The following is a 22,500-nucleotide window of genomic DNA, read 5'->3' as shown; positions in this document are numbered from 1 at the left end:
TGGAAGTAGTAACTGGCGGCTAAGCGAATGTGTGAGATGGGACAGCGGAAAGATAGAACACTGTTGTGAAGTCTGATTGTCTGCTACAGTCTCTTCTCCGGTGGTTGTTGGAGGGCATCCTGGAATTTACGTGATTATGTAGTCTCTTGTACCCACTTAAGTTTCCCAAAAGGGATTCGCCCAACGTGGGGCTCGAACCCACGACCCTGAGATTAAGAGTCTCATGCTCTACCGACTGAGCTAGCCGGGCTCTTAGGAGGTTTGTTACATCACCTGTCAAAAGTGGCAACTCCGATCGGGGAGCACCCCGTATTGTCGAGAGGTACCAACACAAAATGTAAATAACATAGGGAGCCCATTTTTTCTTCCAGCTTTGGAGGTAGTAACTGGCGGCTAAGCGAATGTGTGAAATGGGACAGCGGAAAGATAGAACACTGTTGTGAAGTCTGACTGTCTGCTACAGTCTCTTCTCCGGTGGTTGTTGGAGGGCATCCTGGAATTTACGTGATTATGTAGTCTCTTGTACCCACTTAAGTTTCCCAAAAGGGATTCGCCCAACGTGGGGCTCGAACCCACGACCCTGAGATTAAGAGTCTCATGCTCTACCGACTGAGCTAGCCGGGCTCTCAGGACGTTTGTTACATCACCTGTCAAAAGTGGCAACTCCGATCGGGGAGCACCCCGTATTGTCGAGAGGTACCAACACAGAATGTAAGTAACGAAGGCAGCCACATTTTTTCTTCCAATTTTGGAGGTAGTAACTGTGGCGGCAAAGCAAATGTGTAAAAGGGTACAGCAGAATGACAGAACACTGTTGTGAAGTCTGATTGTCTGCTACAGTCTCTTCTACGGTGGTTGTTGGTAGGGCATCCTGGAATTTACCAGATTATGTCGTCTGTAGTACCCACTAATGTTTCCCAAAAGGCATCCGCCCAACGTGGGGCTCGAACCCACGACCCTGAGATTAAGAGTCTCATGCTCTACCGACTGAGCTAGCCAGGCTCTCAGGAGATTTGTTACATCACCTGTCAAAAGTGGCAACTCCGATCGGGGAGCACCCCGTATTGTCGAGAGGTACCAACACAAAATGTAAATAACATAGGGAGCCCATTTTTTCTTCCAGCTTTGGAGGTAATAACAGGCAGCTAAGCGAATGTGTGAAATGGGACAGCGGAAAGATAGAACACTGTTGTGAAGTCTGATTGTCTGCTACAGTCTCTTCTCCGGTGGTTGTTGGAGGGCATCCTGGAATTTACGTGATTATGTAGTCTCTTGTACCCACTTAAGTTTCCCAAAAGGCATCCGCCCAACGTGGGGCTCGAACCCACGACCCTGAGATTAAGAGTCTCATGCTCTACCGACTGACCTAGCCGGGCTCTTCGGAATCTCTTCACATCACCTGTCAAAAGTGGCAACTCCGATTGGGGAGCACCCCGTATTGTGAGAGGTACCAACACAAATTGTAAATAACAAAGGCAGTCCATTTTTTCTTCCAGCTTTTGAGGTAGTAACTGGCAGCAAAGCAAATGCCAACAGCCATCCGCCCAACGTGGCGCTCGAACCCACGACCCTGAGATTAAGAGTAGACTGATTTCTCAGGAGTGTTTTCACATCACCTGTCAAAAGTGGCAACTCTGATCTGGGAGCACGCCATATTGTGAGAGGGGCTCCTGGAACTTACCTGATTATGTCTTTAGTACCCACTAATGTTTCCCAAAAGTTAATTGCCCAACGTGAGGCTTGAAATATCTGGCCGTTCACTGTACACATAAGATGTATCTTTGTAAAGTGTAGTTATTATTACAATGAGCCATTTTTCACCCATTGTGATGACTTTGCTGCAGGACGCAAACAGAGAAAAGGTTCTGGCCCACTTACAGGAAGGAAGGAAGTGTAACAACGAGTAGAACAGGAAGTAATCTGTCTGAAAGAGTGCGAAAACACGCGCGTGCTCGTCGCTCGTCTTCGCAAAGCGTGTGAACGGTGCAGCGGGAAAGAAAGTAGGAAAGAGTCCGGAGAGAAATGAAGCTCGAATCCTCCTCCTGTGAATGTGTTTGAGCAGCTGCTTTTTGCTTCGGCAAACACCTTCAAGTGGACACTGGAAAACTCAGCGATGTGCACATACACATAGGAAATTGAACTTGGATTCTTAAATGACAGATAGATGATTAAATTAGACCAAGTTATTACAACAATGTTTAGCATTTGGACAGCAATTTTACAGTCTGTTATTATTAGAGTGAAGCCGTGTTTATCGCGGGGGGATACGTTCCAGGCCCACTGCAATAGGTGTAAATCCATGATAGTGAGACTATCACGGATTTGCACAAATAAGAGGCCAAGTGCGCTTGCTTCAAGCTGTTTTCAGTATTTGACACTCCCACTTAAAGTTTACTGTAAAATTGACATTTGCAAGGGATGTCAACATGACATTCTGATTTATTTTATATTTGTGCAATTTGAGTTATGCAGCAAAATTCAGCCATTTTTATCCATCTCAGCGGGCGGCCATTTTGCCACTTGCTGTCGACTGAAGATGACATCCCAGTTAATTAGGGCTCAGGCAGCGACCAATCACAGCTCACTTGTTTTCTGAAACGGATCTGTGATTAGTTGTCACCTGAGACCTGAGCAACTGTGATGTCATATTCACTCGACAACAAGTGACAAAATGGCCGCCTTCTGATATGGATTTTTAAAAAAAACTGCTGGATTGCTTGAGAACAAAAGAGAATTAAACATGGTTGCATGTTGAAACACTAAAATGTTCAACCCAAGTCCTCTAGCTTAATGCTAATATACTATACCAGTGCTATTGATGAGCTAACAGCAGTTAGCATAGATGTGTTAATTCTGACCCTTTAAACAACTGCTACTTACACATACAGCAACAACCCATACAAACCGAGTATACAACAATTTTCACAGGCATGCATTCTCTCTCAACAGCTGTTGGAGTTTAGTTGGCTACCTTATCTACCTCTTCTTCTTGCTGTTAATTACGCTTCAACTTTTCCAGTAAAGCTCAGTGCTGTGGCACAACATGGTACTACAATAAAAGGCATGCAACTTCAAATTCGGACTTGCCTGAAAAACGATTGCTTCAAAATCTGCAGTATGGCAGAGGTGTGAACGAGGAATCGTGATATACGGGGGAGGAACACTCTTATTTTGTAATTTATGACATTGTTGCAGGAAATTGTGGTGACAGCAGCACATATTATAGAAACATATGATCTATTTTTTTTTTTACAAGACACAATGTAATCTGATAGGCCTGACAAGACTTATATGCGACTTTTAATGATTTATTGTCAGCCGTTGGGAAAAACTCTGAATGCTAGTGTGTTAAACACAATAGCTAACATGTTACAGATGTGTGTGTGTGTGTGCGCAGGGCAGAGAGTCTGTTAGATTTATGGCACGTGGGATAAAACAGTTCTAAGTTAGATAAATAAGTAATATACTCTGGATGTGTCTCGCCCACTCTCGCTCTCTGCGGGACACACTGCTGCCTTTGTTCCCATCGAGCAAACGCACGCACACACTTCATAGGATGTGTCTTTGAAATCATAACGCCGCGTATTCTTCGGGCCACACGTGTGCGCGCTAAGCGCTCGCATCCTTTCACGCGAGCGGACGTGCAAACAAGCTTAAAGCGGCTACTCATAAATAAGCGTCGCTGCCAAAAGTGTCAACGCTCGCCCGTGTGTTTTGTGCCCCGGCCGACGTGTTCTTGTATCTCGGCCCGCTGCGCCCTATCAGGATTAGACTGGAATGTACGCACTTCCTCTCGCTGTCTGACCATCCGCCGCCCCGCCATGTGCGCACTCTGCCAGGCAAACTTCATTTCAGCCGACGTTTAACGAATATACAGGGCGCTCCTGTTTACTGCGGAGGTTATATTTACAGACCCACCAGTGATGAGTGAAAATATAGAAATACGAAAATGTAATGCGACAGTTTTTTTTTTTTACTTCACCTATCCGATACACCATAGCCCCTCTGTTGTATTTGTTTCTCAACAATGTTCATGGGTCAATGTGACCCGTTGTAATGTTCAATCGTCAAAAAATATCACATAACGCAATGCAATGTTTTAAAAAAAAAAATTTTTTTAAACACACACAAAACAAAGGTCAGCAGACAAAATTATTTTTTTTTTGGACCCGCAACAACAGAAGGGTTAAATACATTTAAAGAGCCTATAAAATGAAAAAAAATCTAAATACATTATACATGTTTGAAGGGAATTGCTGAAAACAAAAGCATACTGAAAACTATGTAGCACTCAATTGTGGACAGATAGCATTAAACTGTTTTTGATCTCATAAGGATTCTGGATTTTTTTGGGGGTGGGGGGGGCATGACTAAACTCGGGTCTATTGACACACGTGGACCCCACCAAGAGTTCCCCACTCTAGATAAAAAACTGAAGCCCCTTCAACCACATCTGCTTTTATCCGAGTCAATTGCATTTAGCAGCTGGCTTGCTAGCTATGCCGACTTAACGAAAATTTTTAAGATTCACTTTATTTTGTTGGCAATTTTTAAAATGATTTTTGGCACGCTTAAAGCAACACTAAGGAACTTTCTGTTTGTGTTGATTATAGTGGCGCCATACGGACAAAAGCAGTACTGTTATGGCTGAAGGAAGACCACATTTCCCCTGATGACAAATTCATTGCGTCATTTTTGAGCTCGTGAAAGCCGGACCAATTTTGATCCTTGACTGACCTTTTATCCGGGTAGCTTCCCTTTTTCTTTTTTGTCTCCTCGGACAAAACTTGTCAGTTGTTTTGCAGCTTCTGCCAGGAAAGCAGTAATCTTGCGTCGAGATTAAAATTGGCTTCCGTCTTTGGAGCAAATGGGAAACGAATGGGGGACGTGACATATTTTATTTATTTTTAGAAGATAGCTTTCCATGCTCAAATAAAAAATAATTATGCTAATGTTAGCTATTGGAAAATTTGCCTTTCCACACTGACCCAACCGGCCAGGCAACACTCAAAAGTTGTGTTCTTTCTTGTTTACGGGGGAGGGATGGGACGAGCGCAGCCGTGTGTGTGTACAATAAAAAAGGTAAGATGATAAAATAGCCACTGGAAACAATGTAATACAGTCCAACTGCGGACGCCTTGGACGTCCGGATTTCACGATGATATGCGCTTGGCCTCATGGGAAATGTGGTTCTTTCAAGGGAAATTCAAGGGGAAACAATACAGCTTTTGTCCAAAGGTGCCGCCATAATCAACAAAAGCCAAATGCTGCTTTGTTCTGCTTTAATTTCACATTTGATGGGTAGGCATGCACTCCAGAGTAGACACACAACTATTTGTACACAAGACATTAAAAACTTAATTTTACACCATTCGCCCTATTGCACATATTAGATTACGCAGACAACTAGTCACACTTTGATTCTTCCCAAACTCGAGCAAATTCCCATCGTGATGACGATTTATGTTGTGCCTTATTTTCAAGCGGGAAGTTTGTCCAGTGAGCTCCCACACATCACTTACGCAAAGCCAGTGGGCCTCTAATCATCACGGCAGACTTTCCTGATGATCATTAGCAGCATCCCAAGTGCATTTTTCATTTTTCCACATTAGCAAAATGACGCTGCTTTCCTTTCTACAGCCAGCGAGAGATCCAAACGGGTCCTTGTCGTCAGAGCACCGCGAGGCACGATAAAGAACGCATTCAGCTGGAGCTCACACACAAATACACACGCGTGAGTGTGTTACTGTGGTCCGATTTAAGTTCAGTTGCTCTCCCATGACCGCCTCATGTACCTGGAGACCTCTTTGTCTCGGACCCCCTATGCGCTTCCGTGTTTGTGTCTGCTTTGCTGTCTCGGCCCAATCGGACCGTGTCAGTGAGAACATGTTAGTAACGATCATGCCAACAGTGAGCATGTCAGTTAGGGCAATATCAGTAAGAACTGTAAGGAGCAACTTCAGCCGGCTTCTTTTTTTTTTTTTCAGAGCAGAAAGATGGCAGTAGCTGTTTTTCATTGTCTGAAAGGTCAATTGTGTCTAATCCAATCCAATCCACTTTATTTGTATAGCACATTTTATAAACAAGCATTTACAAAGTGCTGCATTGAGATCCGCACACATAAAATCTAGTAAAACGCAAAAAAATAAGAAACAATCAGTAAAATACTAAAATAAAAAATGTAAAATAAACAATAAATACATTTTTTTTTTAAACACTAAAAGACCCGAGGACCACACAATTCACGCTGAACTAAAATTCAAGGAATAAATGTGGATCTTAAGGCAAGACTTAAAACACTCAATTGTGTATCGCTTCTTTTCTTTTTTTTCCCTTATGTTTCAGAGTAATTAACAACATTATCATGTCCACTCTGTCATTGCAAAATATCAATTAATATCAAAAATATTTCACAAATTATTATTATTTTTTTGTATCTCTTCTCTTCTGTCAAGCATAACTAAAAATGGCAAGAAACCTCGTGATTATTGACAGCCTTAAAATGCAACCGCCCAACGTGGGGCTCGAACCCACGACCCTGAGATTAAGAGTCTCATGCTCTACCGACTGAGCTAGCCGGGCCAGTTGTTAGTTGCTGGAATATGCTCCATCTCAAGCGTCAGTTCATCTTCATCATACACTTACAGACTTAAAAACAACTTTCTTTCTTATGCAGCGCAACAAAAACTATTGTTTCAATACACATGCACACACACTATAGTTACGGTTAGCTAAATAGCGTTATAGCCTTTGGGCTACTTCCTGTTTCTTTGTTCTCATTCATAGACATATGCATACTTTCAGTGCATTGCTTTGCAGGTGAATGCATGCTTGGATGTGACCGTGTGTGTGTGTGCAGTATTCATTGAGAGTACTGTGTACATATGTGTGTGTGTGTGTGTATGCGTGCGGAATGCCAGCATGTGAATGCCAGCATGTATTTGATTTATGACCTAAACCCTGCCAGGGTTTGGGAGTGCTGAGATAAATTGTGTAACAGGAACTACTAAACTAACAATAGCTGGAGTTTTAAATGGTAGCGTGCCTCAGTGACAGTAAAGTCTTCAAATGAGCAGCATCACAATACACAGGAACACTCTTAAAGCGACAGTCGCATCATTAAGTGAGCGCTGCTCTTTAAACGGGGAGAATGTTTTCTTCTTCATCCGGTAGACGTAGTGACCGTACGTCCACATTTACTGTCAGTCGGAGAAGCTTGCAAGAGCCCGGCTAGCTCAGTCGGTAGAGCATGAGACTCTTAATCTCAGGGTCGTGGGTTCGAGCCCCACGTTGGGCGTTTGTGTTTTGCCCGCTGTTTGTTAGCTTGACGCGGAACATTCTGCCTCGCTTGCATTATGAGCGTGTAGCTTAACTTTCTCTTTTTGCACCAACTTTATATCATTTTACAGACTGTGTGTGGTTGTGCTTGCATTTAAGTGAACGTGCGCATGTGTGTGTCTACTTCGCTCGTGTCCATGACAACAGCGGCGTGGTCAAGTGAAGTTGAAGTGAAAGTAGCAAAGAAAGAAATGCAGTATGTGGGAAGAATCTTAATAGTGGACACAGTGGAGACTTTGTGCTGTGTTTACAATCTTTTACACACAAAAACATGCGCATACACACACACACACACACAGTGACCTTTCACCTCATCGCAGCAGTATCATGTGTATAGCTGTGTGTCTGTGTCACCTTCTGCTCACAAGCCCGGCTCGTCTACGTCAGCCAATTAGATCCATTTCCATCCATTGTCATTAGCCAATCAAACTGCTTTCTTTCCATTGTCGTTCGCCATATGGCGGCCTCGCGGCATCGAAGCGATGCGACTTCCTGTGAAAAGGTAAAGCTAATTAAATAAATATTTTTTTTTAAAAATACATTTTATTTTAATTCAACAAACAACCTACATCAATCCATTAAAGAGTTGGAAGTACACGCTGTGGTTTGATACTGTGTTCATAGATGTTCGACAGTACTTAATTACAGTATTGTTTTTGTTATTTGTGGGCCAAACTTCAATTCAAACATAAAGAAAATATGTGACCTCCTACATCAAACGTTCCTCAATATTTGAATTATAGTTTTATCTGCATATGTAAAAGATGTTCACAAATGCAATTGTTATTGTGCGAATCTGATACATATAAGAATAAGGGAATACAAACAGGTTACACCACAAGGTGGCGTTGTCCACACGCTTTGAAAGGTATGCATCGTTAGGAGGCCATTTTAAAAATTGCCTATTTTAAATACAATATAGCTTATTATAATTGCATCTCTCGGCCCTTAACTGACGTTGGAGAGTTAAAAATTAAATAAAAAATCCCCTTTTTCTCTCTCTTTGCCTCCTTTCTTTAGCCCCCCCTTTCCGCTTCCTTTCCACACACACACACAGACTATTGTTCCCTAATGTATTTTTTTTTTAAACTCTTTATTGGAAATTTAATTTAAAAAAATATGTGCAATGCATTGCAATGTATATTTGGTCATGCAAAAATTACTAAAAGTACAACATTTGAAATATACTGTATTTAATTTAGCTTTACCTTTGCACAGGAAGTTGCCTCGCTTTGATGCCGCGAGGCCGCCATATTACCACTCCCCAAAAAAGTTTCTCGGCATACGATCCTATACATATACAGCATCAAAATTGGAGAACGTTTGAGACGGTACTTAATAGAAAGAGCATGATTTATATACTAAGAGCCTACGAGCTATATATGTCTAATCTGTACGTATAGTTTATACAGTAGTACAAGATGGCCGCCGTCCAGCTTCCGCCCTGTTGTGGCTAACGCCTTTTTTTTGACGACAATTGAAAGAAAGCATTTTGGTTGGCTAATGACAATTGACCGAAATGGATCTAATTGGCTGACCGCAGACTGCTGGTAATGATGTCGTATTTATGACCAGAGCTAAATGCTAATTTTAGCTTTCCTGGCTAGCTCAGCCAGTAACGCGCGAGACTCGAGCCCCTCTCTTTTTTTTTTTTTTTATCACATGGGGAAAGAGGTTTGGATTTCAGGGTAGCGGGTTTACGCGGTACACACTACGTTTAAGCAGCGTACGTGCGTGTGCGTGTGCGTGTTAATTTTTAGTAAGCAAGCTGACATATGTAACACTGTATGTACAGCTGCTAATGCACTTTGTATGTGTGCGTGTGTGTGTCAGTCAGCGTTGTAAACGTCGTCTCTGATGTGGCCGACTGTATTTAGACAGAGTTCAGAGCGCATGAGGAAGTTGATGGAGGCGTGTGTGTGTGTGTGTGTGTGAGTGCGCATTGTGTACCACCAGACATGAAACACTTTGCACCATTTTATGGTAATCGAAAACACTTTTTGAGCAGACCACCGTACAGTTGTCTGCATATTGTGTGTGTGTGTGTGTGTTGGTGCGAGCAGGGCGTTTCTGTCCAGAGAGAAAATATCCCGGACGACCACGGGAATGAATCCGCCCACTAAACCACACCCAGCGAGCGAGCGGGCGAGCGAGCATTGAAGTTGTGGTCTTCGGTGTCGCTCGCTCGCTCTTTGTGCGTCTGTGTTCCAACACGACTACACTTGTTTTACGTTACATGCTCACATATTTATGATTTTAAAACTTAGATGGGTACACTTAAAAAGAGCAACATGTGGAAATGGATTGACGAGGATTTGTTCAATCTAAGATGCTTTCGACCAACATTCATCCAAATGCTAAGCTACCATTGGTTTACTTTTTAAAGTGTTCAAAAATGCACTCGCCCAACGTGGGGCTCGAACCCACGACCCTGAGATTAAGAGTCTCATGCTCTACCGACTGAGCTAGCCGGGCTGCTGCTGAAGTTTTGTCAATTGTATCAAAGCTCTGCCGGTGCGGACGAGCTAAAGGTAGTCATTTTGCTGCTTTTGAGATAGCATCAGATGCAGACGGCAAATGCGTGAAAGTAGAGTAATGGAAAACGGACACAGGATGTTCTTTTCCCATGTTTGTGGGAAAGGTGCCATTTTGGAATCGGGGGGGCATCAAAGTGGTCCCAGCTCATCTACTATCCAATAAGATGCGAGGGCAGGGTTCGCCAATTCTGGTCCTCGAGGTCCGGAGTCCTGCAGGTTTGAGATGTTTCCGCCTGCCAATACACCTAATACTAAAGATCAGGGTCGTTATCAAGCATGCTGTTGAGCTGATTATATGAATCAGGTGTGCTCGTGGGCGTAAAAATCTCAAAGCTGCAGGGCTGCGGACCTCGGGGACCGGAATTGGTGAACTCTGTGCTAGGGTAAAGCATGCTAACAACTGAAGTATCTCTGCAATTTTTTTTCGCACTGCTTATTAAAGGCATTTTTTCTGCGGATGAATGAAAGTGCAAAATTTTACTAACCTGGAATAGTTGGATGAAGGTGGCAATTTGCTGGCTTTGGAGGTCGTTTCAATTGTAGCAATTGTTGAAAGGAATTATAAAAAGCCAAACTGTCTGTTATGGTGTGTTCTTTTCTCATGTTTGTGGGAATGAAAGAGAACAAAAGGCACTCCACAACTTCTACTGCCAAGTAAAATCAGTATCTACTAAAGCATCCTGAAATGTACTCACCCAACGTGGTGCTCGAACCCACGACCCTGAGATTAAGAGTCTTACGCTCTACCGACTGAGCTAGCCGGGCTTGCCACCCCTAACCCTTTTCACACTGCTTGTCAAAGCCTTCCTTTATGTGCTGGATTGAGGCGACAAGGTGTAAATTGTCATACTTGAGAATTCCGCTTCACGAAATCACGAGACCAATGACTTTGTTATTTTTAAACAAATGACATTTTGCAAGCAACTTTCCCAACACTGAACCTAAATAAACCACAAAGTTGTTCTTCTCATTTGACACTTTCTTGATGCCATCATCACATTGGCAAAGAATTCCATTTTTGTGGCCCCTTCAAGACCAACGCGCGCTTGAGTTTGTTTGCAGTGAAAGAAACACATGGAAATATGAGCTATGACGGGAAGCTAATAGCTAAAACTAACATCAAAAACACAAAGTCCATAGCTGGGAAAACGTTCTGAGCACCTGCATGACCGACCGTCAACCACGTTTTTCTCCCGGGAGCCCTCACAAACGTCCGCAAACATTGATGTTGTAAAGCAAAATGGCAGCAAGCGACAAAGAGGACGTCTGTAGACTAAATGTTTTTTTTTCTTCTCCTTTGCGACACGAAGGCGCTAAGTCGGCTTCTTCAGACGCGATCGGCGTGTCAGGAAATCCAGCCGAATGTCGCTCCATTCGCCGGCATCATGGGAATACGTTTATTAGAACGTGCTTCCCACAAATGAGCGGCCGAGGTGTTTCATTTTCACTAACAAGAAGAAACACTGAGAGCTTCTTGTCCTGCGCGTCAGCTGCTTATTGTATCATAATTATGTCTTCTGAATGGAGATACATATATAGATGTGTGGGTGTTTGTGTGTGAATGTTTTAGTCATATTTGGTGGCTACTTTCGCTCTATGAGGGAAACATTTTTTGGGGGGGTCATTACAGTAAAACCGCGCTATACGGTGGTTTATCATTTGCGCCCTCGCTGTTTCATAGATTTTTAAGCGGTCATAATCCACAATATAAAGAGATCAAATAACACTTAGTGTTATAACAATCCATTACAAATAAGTCATGCTACCAGTGTAGCAGCTGTGGCTAATATTAGCTTGTTTGCAATGCTAACGTTAGCTTAGCATTGCTATTCTTGCAGTTTTTTTGTCCACATTTCGCCCTCAACTTGCGATGAACAGATTGAGTCGACTACAATGCAAAGTTTCTTGTCGCCGTTGACTTTTTGTCGCCACCACCACAAGACAAAAAAAAAAAGAAAAATGAAAAACGCGGCGACAAAAGTCGTGTTGCGTATGCGATGAGAATCCGTGGATTATCTGCGGCATGTTCAAAGCCCGCACGTTCCGCTCGCTCGGGCCTGTTAGCGGCGCTGCATTCAACTGCACGCAGCCGTCGTCAAAATACAGGCGGACGCACAGACTGCCCGCAGCGAACATCCACGACACACAGTGGACGTGTGTGTGTGTGTTTTGGGATTCTGGGCTGATGGAATCTGGGCTGTAGTGTGTATTTCGGTGTGTAGTGGGGTGTGTTGATAGTGGGAGAACAGAACATGACAGATAGAAAAGGTTTGATTTTACAACCCAAAAATAAAAAATAAATACAATAGTACCTTGATTTACAAGCGCCACAACTTAGTAGTTTTTTTTAGTCGCTTGATCGATTTTTTGCTGTGTTGCAAGCGAACTTCACATTTGCCGCCACTCAAAATGGAGAAAATATGGAGCAATTTTTCATTGGATAGGCCTAGTAGGTGACTGCCGATTATTTCAGAATGAATGCTCCTTGTGAGTGTTCACATTTTGTATTTGTGTCATAGACTGTTTCCCATTCAATAAACAGCTGAAATGTGGCCCACATTGACATTAGCAGATTTTTTTGTCTCAATTTTCTTTTTTATTATTATTAATTATTTGTGGGGATTTTTTTTTCTGTTTTTTTCTGGATTTTTTTTGTTTTTGTCAAATAAGCAGATTTTTTTGGCCTCAATTTTGTTAGTATTATTATTATTATTATGTGTGTGTTTTTTGTTTGGGTTTTTTTCTGTATTTTTTATAGCAACAAAAAAAAGGAGAAAAAAACCACACACAAAAATAATAATAAAAATTTAGACAAAAAAATCCGCTAATGTGAACACACACATAAGCAAAATGTGAACACTCACAAGGATCATTCACACTGAAATCATCAGCAGTCATTTACTAAGCCTTGGAGACACACATGAATACTACAGTACATACTGTCATTCACATTATGACCAGTAGGCTACCACTGCTCACATAAATTAAAAAGCTACCGCCCAACATGGGGCTCGAACCCACAACCCTGAGATTAAGAGTGTCCCGCTTGTTGCTAAACTGCTGACATTATGCTGACAAATGGGTTTGAATAAAACCCTGCAAAAAATATATATTTATGTAATAAATAGCCTACGTGAAAGACCTTGAAAAAAGAATTACATATTGAATCACAATCACAATATTAAGGACAAAAAGGACAATTACATGATTTTTCTAAATCACACACACACACACAAAGGGTGAGGGAGACATCAGTCTGTGGTCTGTAAATGTTCTCATGGAGATAAGAAGAGGGTCTCATTGTAGTCAGACAAGCATCCTCTTATCATCTTATCACGCAGCCAATCCAAGCTGCTGCTCGTGTGTGTACTCTATGTGTGTGTGTGTGAACATGTGTCTTTGACAGGCCCCGGGAGGGGTGGAGAGGGAGATGGTGGTTGGGGGTCCTGCAGTTAAGTGGCGGTGCTTTGTAATGCAACAGGTGCTGTTGTCGCTCAATTTGTCTGCATGCTAAAGAGTGTGTGCGTGTGACAACAAAAGTCAAAGCTAATCCCATCTGAGTGCCGCTGCGACGGCCCGTCTGAGGCGCGACAAACGGCTCGTTAGCATTCCCAGCACCCGTCTGAGTTCTCATAACAAACGAGGTCGTGTGGCCACCCGATATTAACATAATGGAGAAGCAAAAAAAGTGCGGCCCTTGTAAAAGCATTTTCACATAGGAAATATAATTTTGACTGTCTGTGTTAATGTGGCCTCCTATCCGGTGCGGAGTCCCGCAAGGGTCCATCCTTGACCCAGTTAAGTTTTCATTGTACACGAGCGGGTGTTGACACGCCCACATTCTTGCAGATGATAAAAAACGTGTTGAATCCTTTTACCAGGAAAAGTCTCTCCCGCGGGTGTATGCTAACGATGTCGCTGTCATTCAGATAAAGACAAGAAAGTCCCCAGCGAGCCAACAGAGGGCGCCGTGAGAGAGGAGGAGGGAGCGGCGGGCGAGGTGAAGAAGAAGGAGTCGTCCAAGGAGAGGAAGGACACCAGGAAGGAGCCGAGCAGGGAGGCCAAGGAGGAAGCCAAGAAGGAGTCGTCATCTTCGGCGGCGTCCCCCAAGGAGAAAAAGGAGCGGGAAAAGGAGGCCAGCAAAGAAGCAGGAGACAAAAAAGTGTCCAAAAAGTCGTCTGCCGGGAAAGTCAAAGAGAAGAAAAAGAATCCTGAGGCTGGAGAGGCCTGATGGCCAAAATCGTACACACAGAGCTGAGTAAGAGGTTTGAACCCTGATCCACTCGGTGAGGCCGTATTTTTTTTTTTTTGATGAATCAAGGGGCTGGCCGCAGGCCGTCAGTTGCGCATCCCTGACATACACAATGTACTTTAAACAACTGAAACTGATTAGCCTTTATCACAAAGATTCTCTTATGTTGACAAAACCTTTGACCAACAAAAAGCGTCACTGTTGAAACCTTTCAGCGTGAAAAACTTTATTTTCCAGCGATACTAGTGAATAGAAGTTGGTAACCGTGGCAACATGGTTGCGTTTGTCAGCTAGCATGTTAGCATGAATGTTGTCTGCTTGGTGAGTGAGCGCCGACATGTTGGAAAGAAACAAGTAAAGAATACGTTTTTTGATTTAATTTATTGTTATCATGACAAGAATACGAAATGAAAGCCAAAAATAAAATATGCTTGTCATGATTTTTTTTTCTTCTGTTGTCGGGATTTTGAGGACTGTTTTGTGTTGCTTGAGGCGAAAGTTTGGCATGAGCAGTTTTTGCCACAATTTGCAGTAGGGACTCTGGATTTGAAGCTCGTCTCCGTTCCCACTTTGTAACTTTGGCGTTTTCTATGTCCTTGTAGATAGAAACGAAGAAAAGTTCATTAGTTACAAAACAGAATAAAAGTCATTTGTGACAATGATGATTGATAATTTGTTTCTATCTATAGTTTTCCATTTTCTTCTGCTCTCAAAAAAAAAGTATTGTATTTATTTATTGTTTTCTAATCTTTTGGGTTTTTTGGTTGTTTTTTTTTAACTTTGTGCTATTTGTTTTTCTCTCTGTTTCATTATCAGATTTTTACTTATTTTGATCTTTAAATAGTTTTCCCTTTTTAAATTTGAATGAACTTTAACTATTGCCCTTACTGTCATTTTTTCTTCATCCTCTCATACTATTTTTAATTATTTTTTATTTCATTTTATTGATTTATTTTTCCTTCTCTTGTTGAAGAATTTTTCATCCTGATTTACTTTTTCTTTCTTTTTTACCTACCCTTTAATAAGTGTGCTGTGCTGCAGGTTGGAAGTCCAATGTCAACTTCAAGGTGGAAATAACAAACACACGCACACACACACACACACTTATTCCTTACTCCTTTTACATATTTAAATTTTTGTCTTAGTTTTTCTTTTGTAATATTTTCTTCTTATTTTTTGTACTTTAAATATGTCCATGCATTTTTTCTCATAGTAAAAAACCTTTTCATTTTTATTTGTCTTTTCGCTCTTTTCATCTGTTTTCATTTTTTCCAGGTTTTTTTTCATACTTTTTCTACCTCACTTTTTTTTTATATTATGTCCATAATTTTACTTTATTTACTACTTATTTATTTTTACTTTAGTTTTTTTGTTTTCTCTCCCTTTTTCCCCCAGTTTTTGTTGTTTGTGTGTGCACGCAGTACCATAACCGTGCTGCAGGGGAGTTTTACTGCGCTAAATTTATCTCCTTGTGTTGGAGATGCAGGTATAAGTCCAGACAGAAACAAGCTCCTCGTGTGGTTGAGACAGCTGGACCCCCCCCCCCCCCCAACCCCAAAACCCATCCACCACCCCCTCACCCAATCTCACACACACAGGGTCTTTGAGGGCCAGACCGGTCGGCTGCAGGGGGCATTAACCTCGGGGCCGGCAGGGGCTCCGACCCGGCACCCACGTCTGTCTGCCGGCAGGAAATGTCGTCTCTCGTCACTTTCTCCTTCTTTTCATTTTCTGTTTATGCCACAAGAAGGCAAAAAAGAGCGGCTTCATCTGCTAGCGCTTAGTTACGCTCTGTTAGCATTTAGCTCTTATCTAGCGCTTATCTGCTAACAGTTGCAGGACATTTGGAAGTAGACTGTAAGGTTTGGGGTCGATTCCCAGTGGACCCACCACCACCAAGTAGCCCTCTTACAACCTCTTCCCCATCATCCCTCCATCCACACATTTTGATGAATTTCCTATTTGCAGTTGCTGTAATGTCATCACATGTGGGCAAGGGGAGCCACCATTTTCAATGCATTTACTGACAAATGATGCAAACACTCACAAGCAGCTGCTGTTGGCCACAACTCACACCCAGGCGCTCACACGCAGACATACTGGCAACAATCTAAAAGCAGTTGGCTCAAAAATAACCCAAATTGGGTCAAAAAGTGTTGGGGTTAAATGAATAACTCACAAAATAAATACTATATATTATGTATTATATTATTATTTATTATTATAATATAGGGGAGGGGGTGATAGAAAGAAAAAAAGCTCACAATACTGTATAAAAATTCAACAATATTGTAAAAAAAATAAGTGACAAACAGACAGTCTTGATCAGTCATTTTATTTTAAATGCTTCGTCTATAGAATTCTAATTAGCTCAGATCATAATTATACGTACAGTTCAAATGTTACCGCTAACATCGACCTTGATGCACATAAACAACCTAAAATTACAAATAACACTTGAGGCACTTGCTAATGTACGCACACATTGTGAATTAAGTCAATTTATGGGGGAACTCAAACATGTTACATTTACGTCGGTGGCCAAAGCATGCCTAATTAAAATTAAACTGCACTAATAAACTAACCACTAGAGGATGCTGGAACTGCTCAAATGGAAATCAACCTGGCCTTTTTTAACAGGTGCTTTTATTATCGTGACATGACGACGATATTGTGGCAGTTTTAATATTGCGATACCACGATATTGCTGATATTTCCCTATTTATTATTATACTATTGATTATTTCATTGATTACACTGAGTCGACACTCGTCATGTCTCTGCTTCCATAAAATCTTCATCTTACCAATTTTTGATAATGGCTCCTTCGGAAGGAAGTCACACATGGTCCGTTAGGAACAAATGTCCGTGCGGAAACGCAAAAGTAGCCAAACATTGGTTCCGGGTGCCCCAAATACTTTTTCTTTTTTTTAATTAATTATAGTTTTGAGGCAGAAAGTTTTGTGCTCCATTTAATGGAGTTAGCTGTAGTTTTTTTTTTTTTTTTGTTACTACTACCAATCTTTGGCCTACTACACAATTAAATCTTACTATTAAACTATTAAGCTGCACTAGCAACACTAGGCCTAAAAACATCTGTTCCACAATTGTCCTCGAATCACCAAAATGGCCACTAGTACTTGTACTTGTACGTCTGTGTACGATGTGGAATAAATGTCCAGCCGGCTCTCCGTAGGTGCCGCTGGACTTTGCTGCCTCTGCTGGGCTCGAGGAAGCAGAAGAGGAGGAAGAAGAGGAGGAGGAGGAGGAAAGCGTGTGTTCGAGTGAGAGGAGAGAGAGTGTGTGTGAAAGAGAGAGAGAGAGAGAGAGAGAGAGAGAGAGAGAGAGAGAGAGAGAGAGAGAGAGAGAGAGAGAGAGAGAGAGAGAGAGAGAGAGAGAGAGAGAGAGAGCGCAGTCCTTAGAAGTGCACAGTCGGCAGCCGGCATCCACGAAGAGAACACATTGACGTTCCCCGCCTGGAAGTCCTCGTTCGCTTGGCCGGGATTGTTAGCAGGAGCAAGTCCATCCATCCTCTGCTAACTTCAAGCGGTCTTCAAGTGGCTTCTCGTCCGCGTCATGCGCTTGCACCCCGGCTCCAAAGCGCCTGCACTCCCTCCCCGAGGACCTCTTACTTATTTTTGCTTCTTATTTTTGGGATTAAAAAGCGCACAAGCGGACTGGGAGGTTCCGTCGGTTTGTTGAGGATGTCGACCGGCCGCCGCTCCACCTGCACGCTCCTCACCGGCTCGCTTCTTCTTCTTCTTCTTCTTCTTCTTCTCTTTCTGCTCCAGGCGGTTGTGCCAGCCAACGCGCTCATCACAGGTGAGATTCCGTTTTCGGGTCTCCGTGCGTAAAAGGCGCAGCACGCGCGGACGCGCTCGCGTGCTCCGCGGTCCAAGTTTTGCGAGGTTTGACTCGGCGAGCTTCGTTTGGCAACGAGAAGATGAAGAAGCTTGTAATTAAACGGCTTCTTTTAACTTCAATCCGCGTGTGTGCTTTTTTTGCTCCCTCCTCCTCCTCTTCCTCGTTGTCGGCGTCATGTGTTTGCCCCGCAGCCACGCGACCAAAAAGCGCAAAAAAAAAAGATTCGCTTTCATTTGAATTTCTTTTTTATTTATTTATCGTAAAATGACTCACGCTTCCGTACTAGAAGTACATACAGTACGAGTATGTGTACGTGACGTCATCATCAACTCTTAATTTAGGCAAAATGTTATGTGGTGATACAAACTTCAGTCAACTCCTTTACTTAGATAACAGTTTAAAAAAATAAAATAAAATAAAGTAGCCTACAGACTTTAAATTAAATTAAAGTTAAATTACAACTGCTTATAGTACAGATCCTACTCGTTCAAAAAAAGACTTGTACAAATACTGATTCACATTTTTTTCACATTTTTTTCTTTAAAGTACAGACTTCATCCTTATAGCAACAAGGAGAACTGACAAAAGTACTCAGTCCGACTTAAGGTAAACAAAATTGATTCAAATCCTGCACAAAGTAGACCCTGAGACATACTTAAATAGTACCAAAAGTAAAAACGTTTTGATTACTTACTTACTTAAATATTCGATTTTTATCAACATTTATGTGTCATAAATTCAAGTAATGTGTTACAACATAGCTTCGTTAATGTTGTGAACATTGCAACAAAAAAAATGGGTTTTGTTGTTTTGTTTTTAGGCTGCTGGCACAAGAAGCGACCAGCATCAAAGAATCCCACTGGGAATATCTTGCTTCTCTGAATCCACTGCATGTCATTGTTGTTATTGCAGAAGTTAAAAAGTAAACAAAGTAGCCAGGAGTCAAAACAACAGAAGAAAAAAAAAAAGTACAGATCATCTGAAAAAGCTACTTAAGTAATGTAACTAAGTATTTGTACTTGGTTACATCCCACAACTGCCGGCAGTTTGTCCCCCCCCCCCCTCTCAGTCTCCAGTTGGCCTTCATCATCATCGTGTGATTATAGCGAGAGGATGAAAGTGTTTGATGCAGAACATGTCCCGCGTCTTTCCACTCAGCTGGAAACGTTAAATCAGACCTCCACACGACAGGAAAAAATGTTTGGTTTTTTTTTTTTTCCTGTTTTTTTTTCTTCCAATTCTAAACATGATGTCGCAGTTCCTGCAGGCGGCTTCTCCTCCGAGCAAAGATGGAAATGAGGCCAAAGCGGCACCAGATGGGGGGGTGGAGGCGGGTCTCGGAGGGGACATGGTCACCGATTTGGGGGGGGGGGGGCGTAATGATTATCGATCACTCATTTAACGCGTATTAATTGATTGTTGATTGTTGATTTGCATGTCCAAATGTGTGCTGTTTTACATTAAGCGGTTACCGTTTGAAAACAATAGGCTCATATTTCAATTTGGGACCAATAAAAAATGCGGCAGATATAACAAGTCTACACACCCCTGTATAGTAATAATAGACCAAATAAATCATTTGAAAACTTTTCCCGTTAAAAATGTGACCTATGCAACCCGATCTTTCTGAGAGCGGGAATGAAAATGAACAACTGATATAAAGTGGTTGCGTTAGTGTGCACACCCTCTTATAACTGGGAGGTGGCTGCATTCAAAATGATCACAATCACAGGCAAACTCATGTTGAACGGTAGTCAGCACAAACCTGCCTCCATTCAAGGCAACGTCGATTAAAGTTCAGATGTTCTAGGAGGCTTCTCATGACATTTTATGTGCTTTCTGGCAGGAGCCTGAAAGTTTTGCGCTAACACTGACTGCTGTTTGGAACGGTTCATATTTCCTTCCAATGTTAAAAAGACAAGGTAATAGTAATGATTGCATTTTTTCCCCCCAAATAAAAAATAAATTTGTAACAAATTAAAAAATATATACGGTAGTTTTCAAAGTCATATTTTTATTTTGTGTTATTGTGCATGTTTTAAGCAATACTTTTGTTTGGGGTCCAATCAGAATTAAGGCTTGAACAAAATCATATCATCTGAGGAAAACGACAGTAGTTATTTATTTTCCATAAGAAATTTGTGTCATTTTATTAAATTGGTGTCTCTTTTTATATGCAACAGTTCAAGTGAAAAATAATTGGCGTCAAAGCCTACTAATAGTAAAGTTTATTCATTTACAATACATTATGAAGCAATTGCTTAAAAACATCAATCCAATCCTTAAAATGATGTAAAAATGTTCAAAATATTTAGCAAAAAAATAACCAACAATCCAAACATTTCACTTTTTTATGTTACTTTGTGCTTCACTGAAATGTGTCTTTAAACTGTTAATTGATCTTGGGGTCCCCGAGAGCAGGCAGGACCCTAAGCAGGTGCTCCGTTGGGCCTCCCGCCTCTGCTAACCTTGATCTAATCTCTCATCGGTTTATTTGTGGCCTAAAAAGTTTATTTTTATCCTCGGCGTGAAGGTTGGAGTTGTCTCGCTGACCTTCACGTTGATGTTTGACGGTCAGGTGACTCTTTGGGAGCACAACAAAGGAATTTTTCCACTCCGAATGCGACGCTTTGAGTGTTTCTTTGTTACGATTCTTGACAAAGTGGACGTTTTCAAGCATCGGATTGGATTCAAAAGCAGAAAGCCAACAACAACAACAAAAAGGAAGAAAATTGGGGGGGGGGGGGGGGTATGTGTCTTTATAGACACTGTCCAAGGTGTTGACTTAAAAAAAAGGAAAGACTATTTAACATATCAATTAAAATGAGCCATAATAGAATTATAGAGATTGCAACTTCTTAAAAATTGAGTGTTACACAGTACAGCGTGTAAACTGCAAATGTAATTTAATGTTTCTATTGGTTGCTGCACTTTTCAATTGTTTATAGTAGCAACAACATTTTGCCATTATATTTAAAAAATATATTTACTTTCATTTTTGCAATTTAAAGCAATATTTTGGGCTATTTTAGTCTAAAATAGAGTCTAATTCATAATTTTTTTTTAAAAACTATTCATAGCTTAAAATAAATAACAACTAAATTATTGCTTTTAAATATTGTGCAAGAATATTTATTCATCTGCATTAAAAATGTCACAATATTATAACGTCGGTATGACGCAACAAGCACTGTTTGACATGTTGTGTTATCTTAATGACGAATGAAAAGTGCGCCTTTTCTACGATAGGATTGCATGACTTGGTGTACCTAATGAAGTGTCCCCCGAGTGCGTATGCTACATAAACATGTTGGTAAAGAGTCTCCACGGGAAAGTTTGAGCTTGTTACCTGAGACAAGCACAAAACAATGAGTGAGTTATTTGGTCAAAGCAGGGGACGTGTCCCCGGAGACCCCCCGCACCCCTTGCATTGGGGACCCCCCCCCCCCCTCCCTCAGTCATGCCAGTTTAATTAGGCTCGAAGGTCGTAAAGTTTAACAGTGGCGGCGGAGTCGGCGGGTTCGCCGTCTGCCCCCAAATGCAGACGACCCGGCGCTAGGAAGCTTCTGTCGGATCCTCTTGCGCGTTCTCTCATCTTGAATGAAACAAATGTGATGTCATCCAACATGGCCGCCATCAGGGGCGGGAGACAGGAAGCGGTTTTTGCGGCGCCGTGACCCCGCTCGGAAGGAAGTTTACGCTCCTGACCGAGCAGTTTTCCTCGTACGTGGACATGTGCCTCCCGTTGCCCGTAAAGTTTCCTGCGTTCCTGCTTCAGGTTACGTTTATCACCGCGTGTTTTAAGACCCTAAAGATCCTTTAAATGTCACTCTTTAGGATTTAGTGGAATGCTAAAAGTGACTCACATTCTCGTACTGCGGAATGTTCTTTATAAATGTGTCATTTTGTATTGCGGAAATAACATTTAATTCGTTTTTTTTGGGGGGGGGGGCAAAGAAGTGTATCACAGTTAATCAAATGAATCATTTCTGGAGGAATTCCTGTGTTTTAAGACCCTTAAGACTTTTTAAATGTCAAGGGTTAGGATTTGAGGAATGCTTAAACTGAGTCGCTGCTCATATTGTGGAATGTTGTTTACAAAATGGGGTGTTTTATATTGGAAAAGCAGCATTTTACAAACATAACAATCTTTTCATTTGAAGTGCTACAAGGTATGTTTTAAGACCCTTAAAGGATGCCGGTCAGTTGGTATTAAACCATCGAATGTACTAAAATGTGGACCAAGCGGGGTTTGAACCCGGGTTTTTCTGTGGTGTGTGGCAATTGCTCTAAGCACTTAGCAAAGTGAATTGTTGTAGCTCATGTTTCAGGGCATATTTAGATTTAAACATTTTGTGCAAAGCTGAAAATGCTGAATGGGGACAGAATTGTGACAATTCTGACTTTAACCTCAGAATTCTGCGATTAAAGTGAGAATTCTGAGAATAAAGTAAGAATTTTCACTTTAAAGTCAGAATTTTGACTTTAAAGTGAGAATTCTGAGAATAA

The 22,500-nt window shown here is 41.7% G+C and overlaps 2 protein-coding genes and 7 non-coding genes across 10 annotated transcripts in view; 3 read left to right on the top strand and 6 right to left on the bottom strand.

Annotated features, from left to right (window-relative positions):
* The window catches only part of bbs9 (Bardet-Biedl syndrome 9), a 108,188-nt gene extending 93,389 nt beyond the window's left edge, over positions 1-14,799 (top strand). For both annotated transcript variants that reach the window (XM_086079463.1, XM_086079462.1), the window contains one exon: positions 13,805-14,799. In XM_086079463.1, the coding sequence (XP_085935589.1) occupies positions 13,805-14,106 (302 nt within the window). In that variant the 3' untranslated portion in view covers positions 14,107-14,799. The remainder of the gene's footprint in view (positions 1-13,804) is intronic.
* On the bottom strand, positions 178-250 carry trnak-cuu (transfer RNA lysine (anticodon CUU)). Its single transcript has one exon. It is a non-coding gene; the product is annotated as a tRNA-Lys (tRNA).
* trnak-cuu (transfer RNA lysine (anticodon CUU)) lies at positions 552-624 on the bottom strand. The gene has a single exon. It is a non-coding gene; the product is annotated as a tRNA-Lys (tRNA).
* On the bottom strand, positions 930-1,002 carry trnak-cuu (transfer RNA lysine (anticodon CUU)). Its single transcript has one exon. It is a non-coding gene; the product is annotated as a tRNA-Lys (tRNA).
* trnak-cuu (transfer RNA lysine (anticodon CUU)) lies at positions 1,304-1,376 on the bottom strand. The gene has a single exon. It is a non-coding gene; the product is annotated as a tRNA-Lys (tRNA).
* trnak-cuu (transfer RNA lysine (anticodon CUU)) lies at positions 6,510-6,582 on the bottom strand. Its single transcript has one exon. It is a non-coding gene; the product is annotated as a tRNA-Lys (tRNA).
* Positions 7,225-7,297, top strand: trnak-cuu (transfer RNA lysine (anticodon CUU)). Its single transcript has one exon. It is a non-coding gene; the product is annotated as a tRNA-Lys (tRNA).
* Positions 9,741-9,813, bottom strand: trnak-cuu (transfer RNA lysine (anticodon CUU)). The gene has a single exon. It is a non-coding gene; the product is annotated as a tRNA-Lys (tRNA).
* A 2,673-nt stretch (positions 14,800-17,472) lies between the features above and the next one.
* bmper (BMP binding endothelial regulator) overlaps positions 17,473-22,500 on the top strand; it is a 22,926-nt gene continuing 17,898 nt past the window's right edge. Inside the window, exon 1 of the mRNA XM_086079595.1 lies at positions 17,473-17,949. Within this exon, the coding sequence (XP_085935721.1) occupies positions 17,832-17,949 (118 nt within the window). The 5' untranslated portion in view covers positions 17,473-17,831. The remainder of the gene's footprint in view (positions 17,950-22,500) is intronic.

This window comes from Leptonotus elevatus, chromosome 6 (assembly GCF_054856555.1).
Source record: "Leptonotus elevatus isolate MCC_2025b chromosome 6, RoL_Lele_1.0, whole genome shotgun sequence".
In the NCBI taxonomy this organism is placed as follows: Eukaryota; Metazoa; Chordata; class Actinopteri; order Syngnathiformes; family Syngnathidae; genus Leptonotus; species Leptonotus elevatus.
This window is presented reverse-complemented; position numbering and strand designations above follow the sequence as displayed.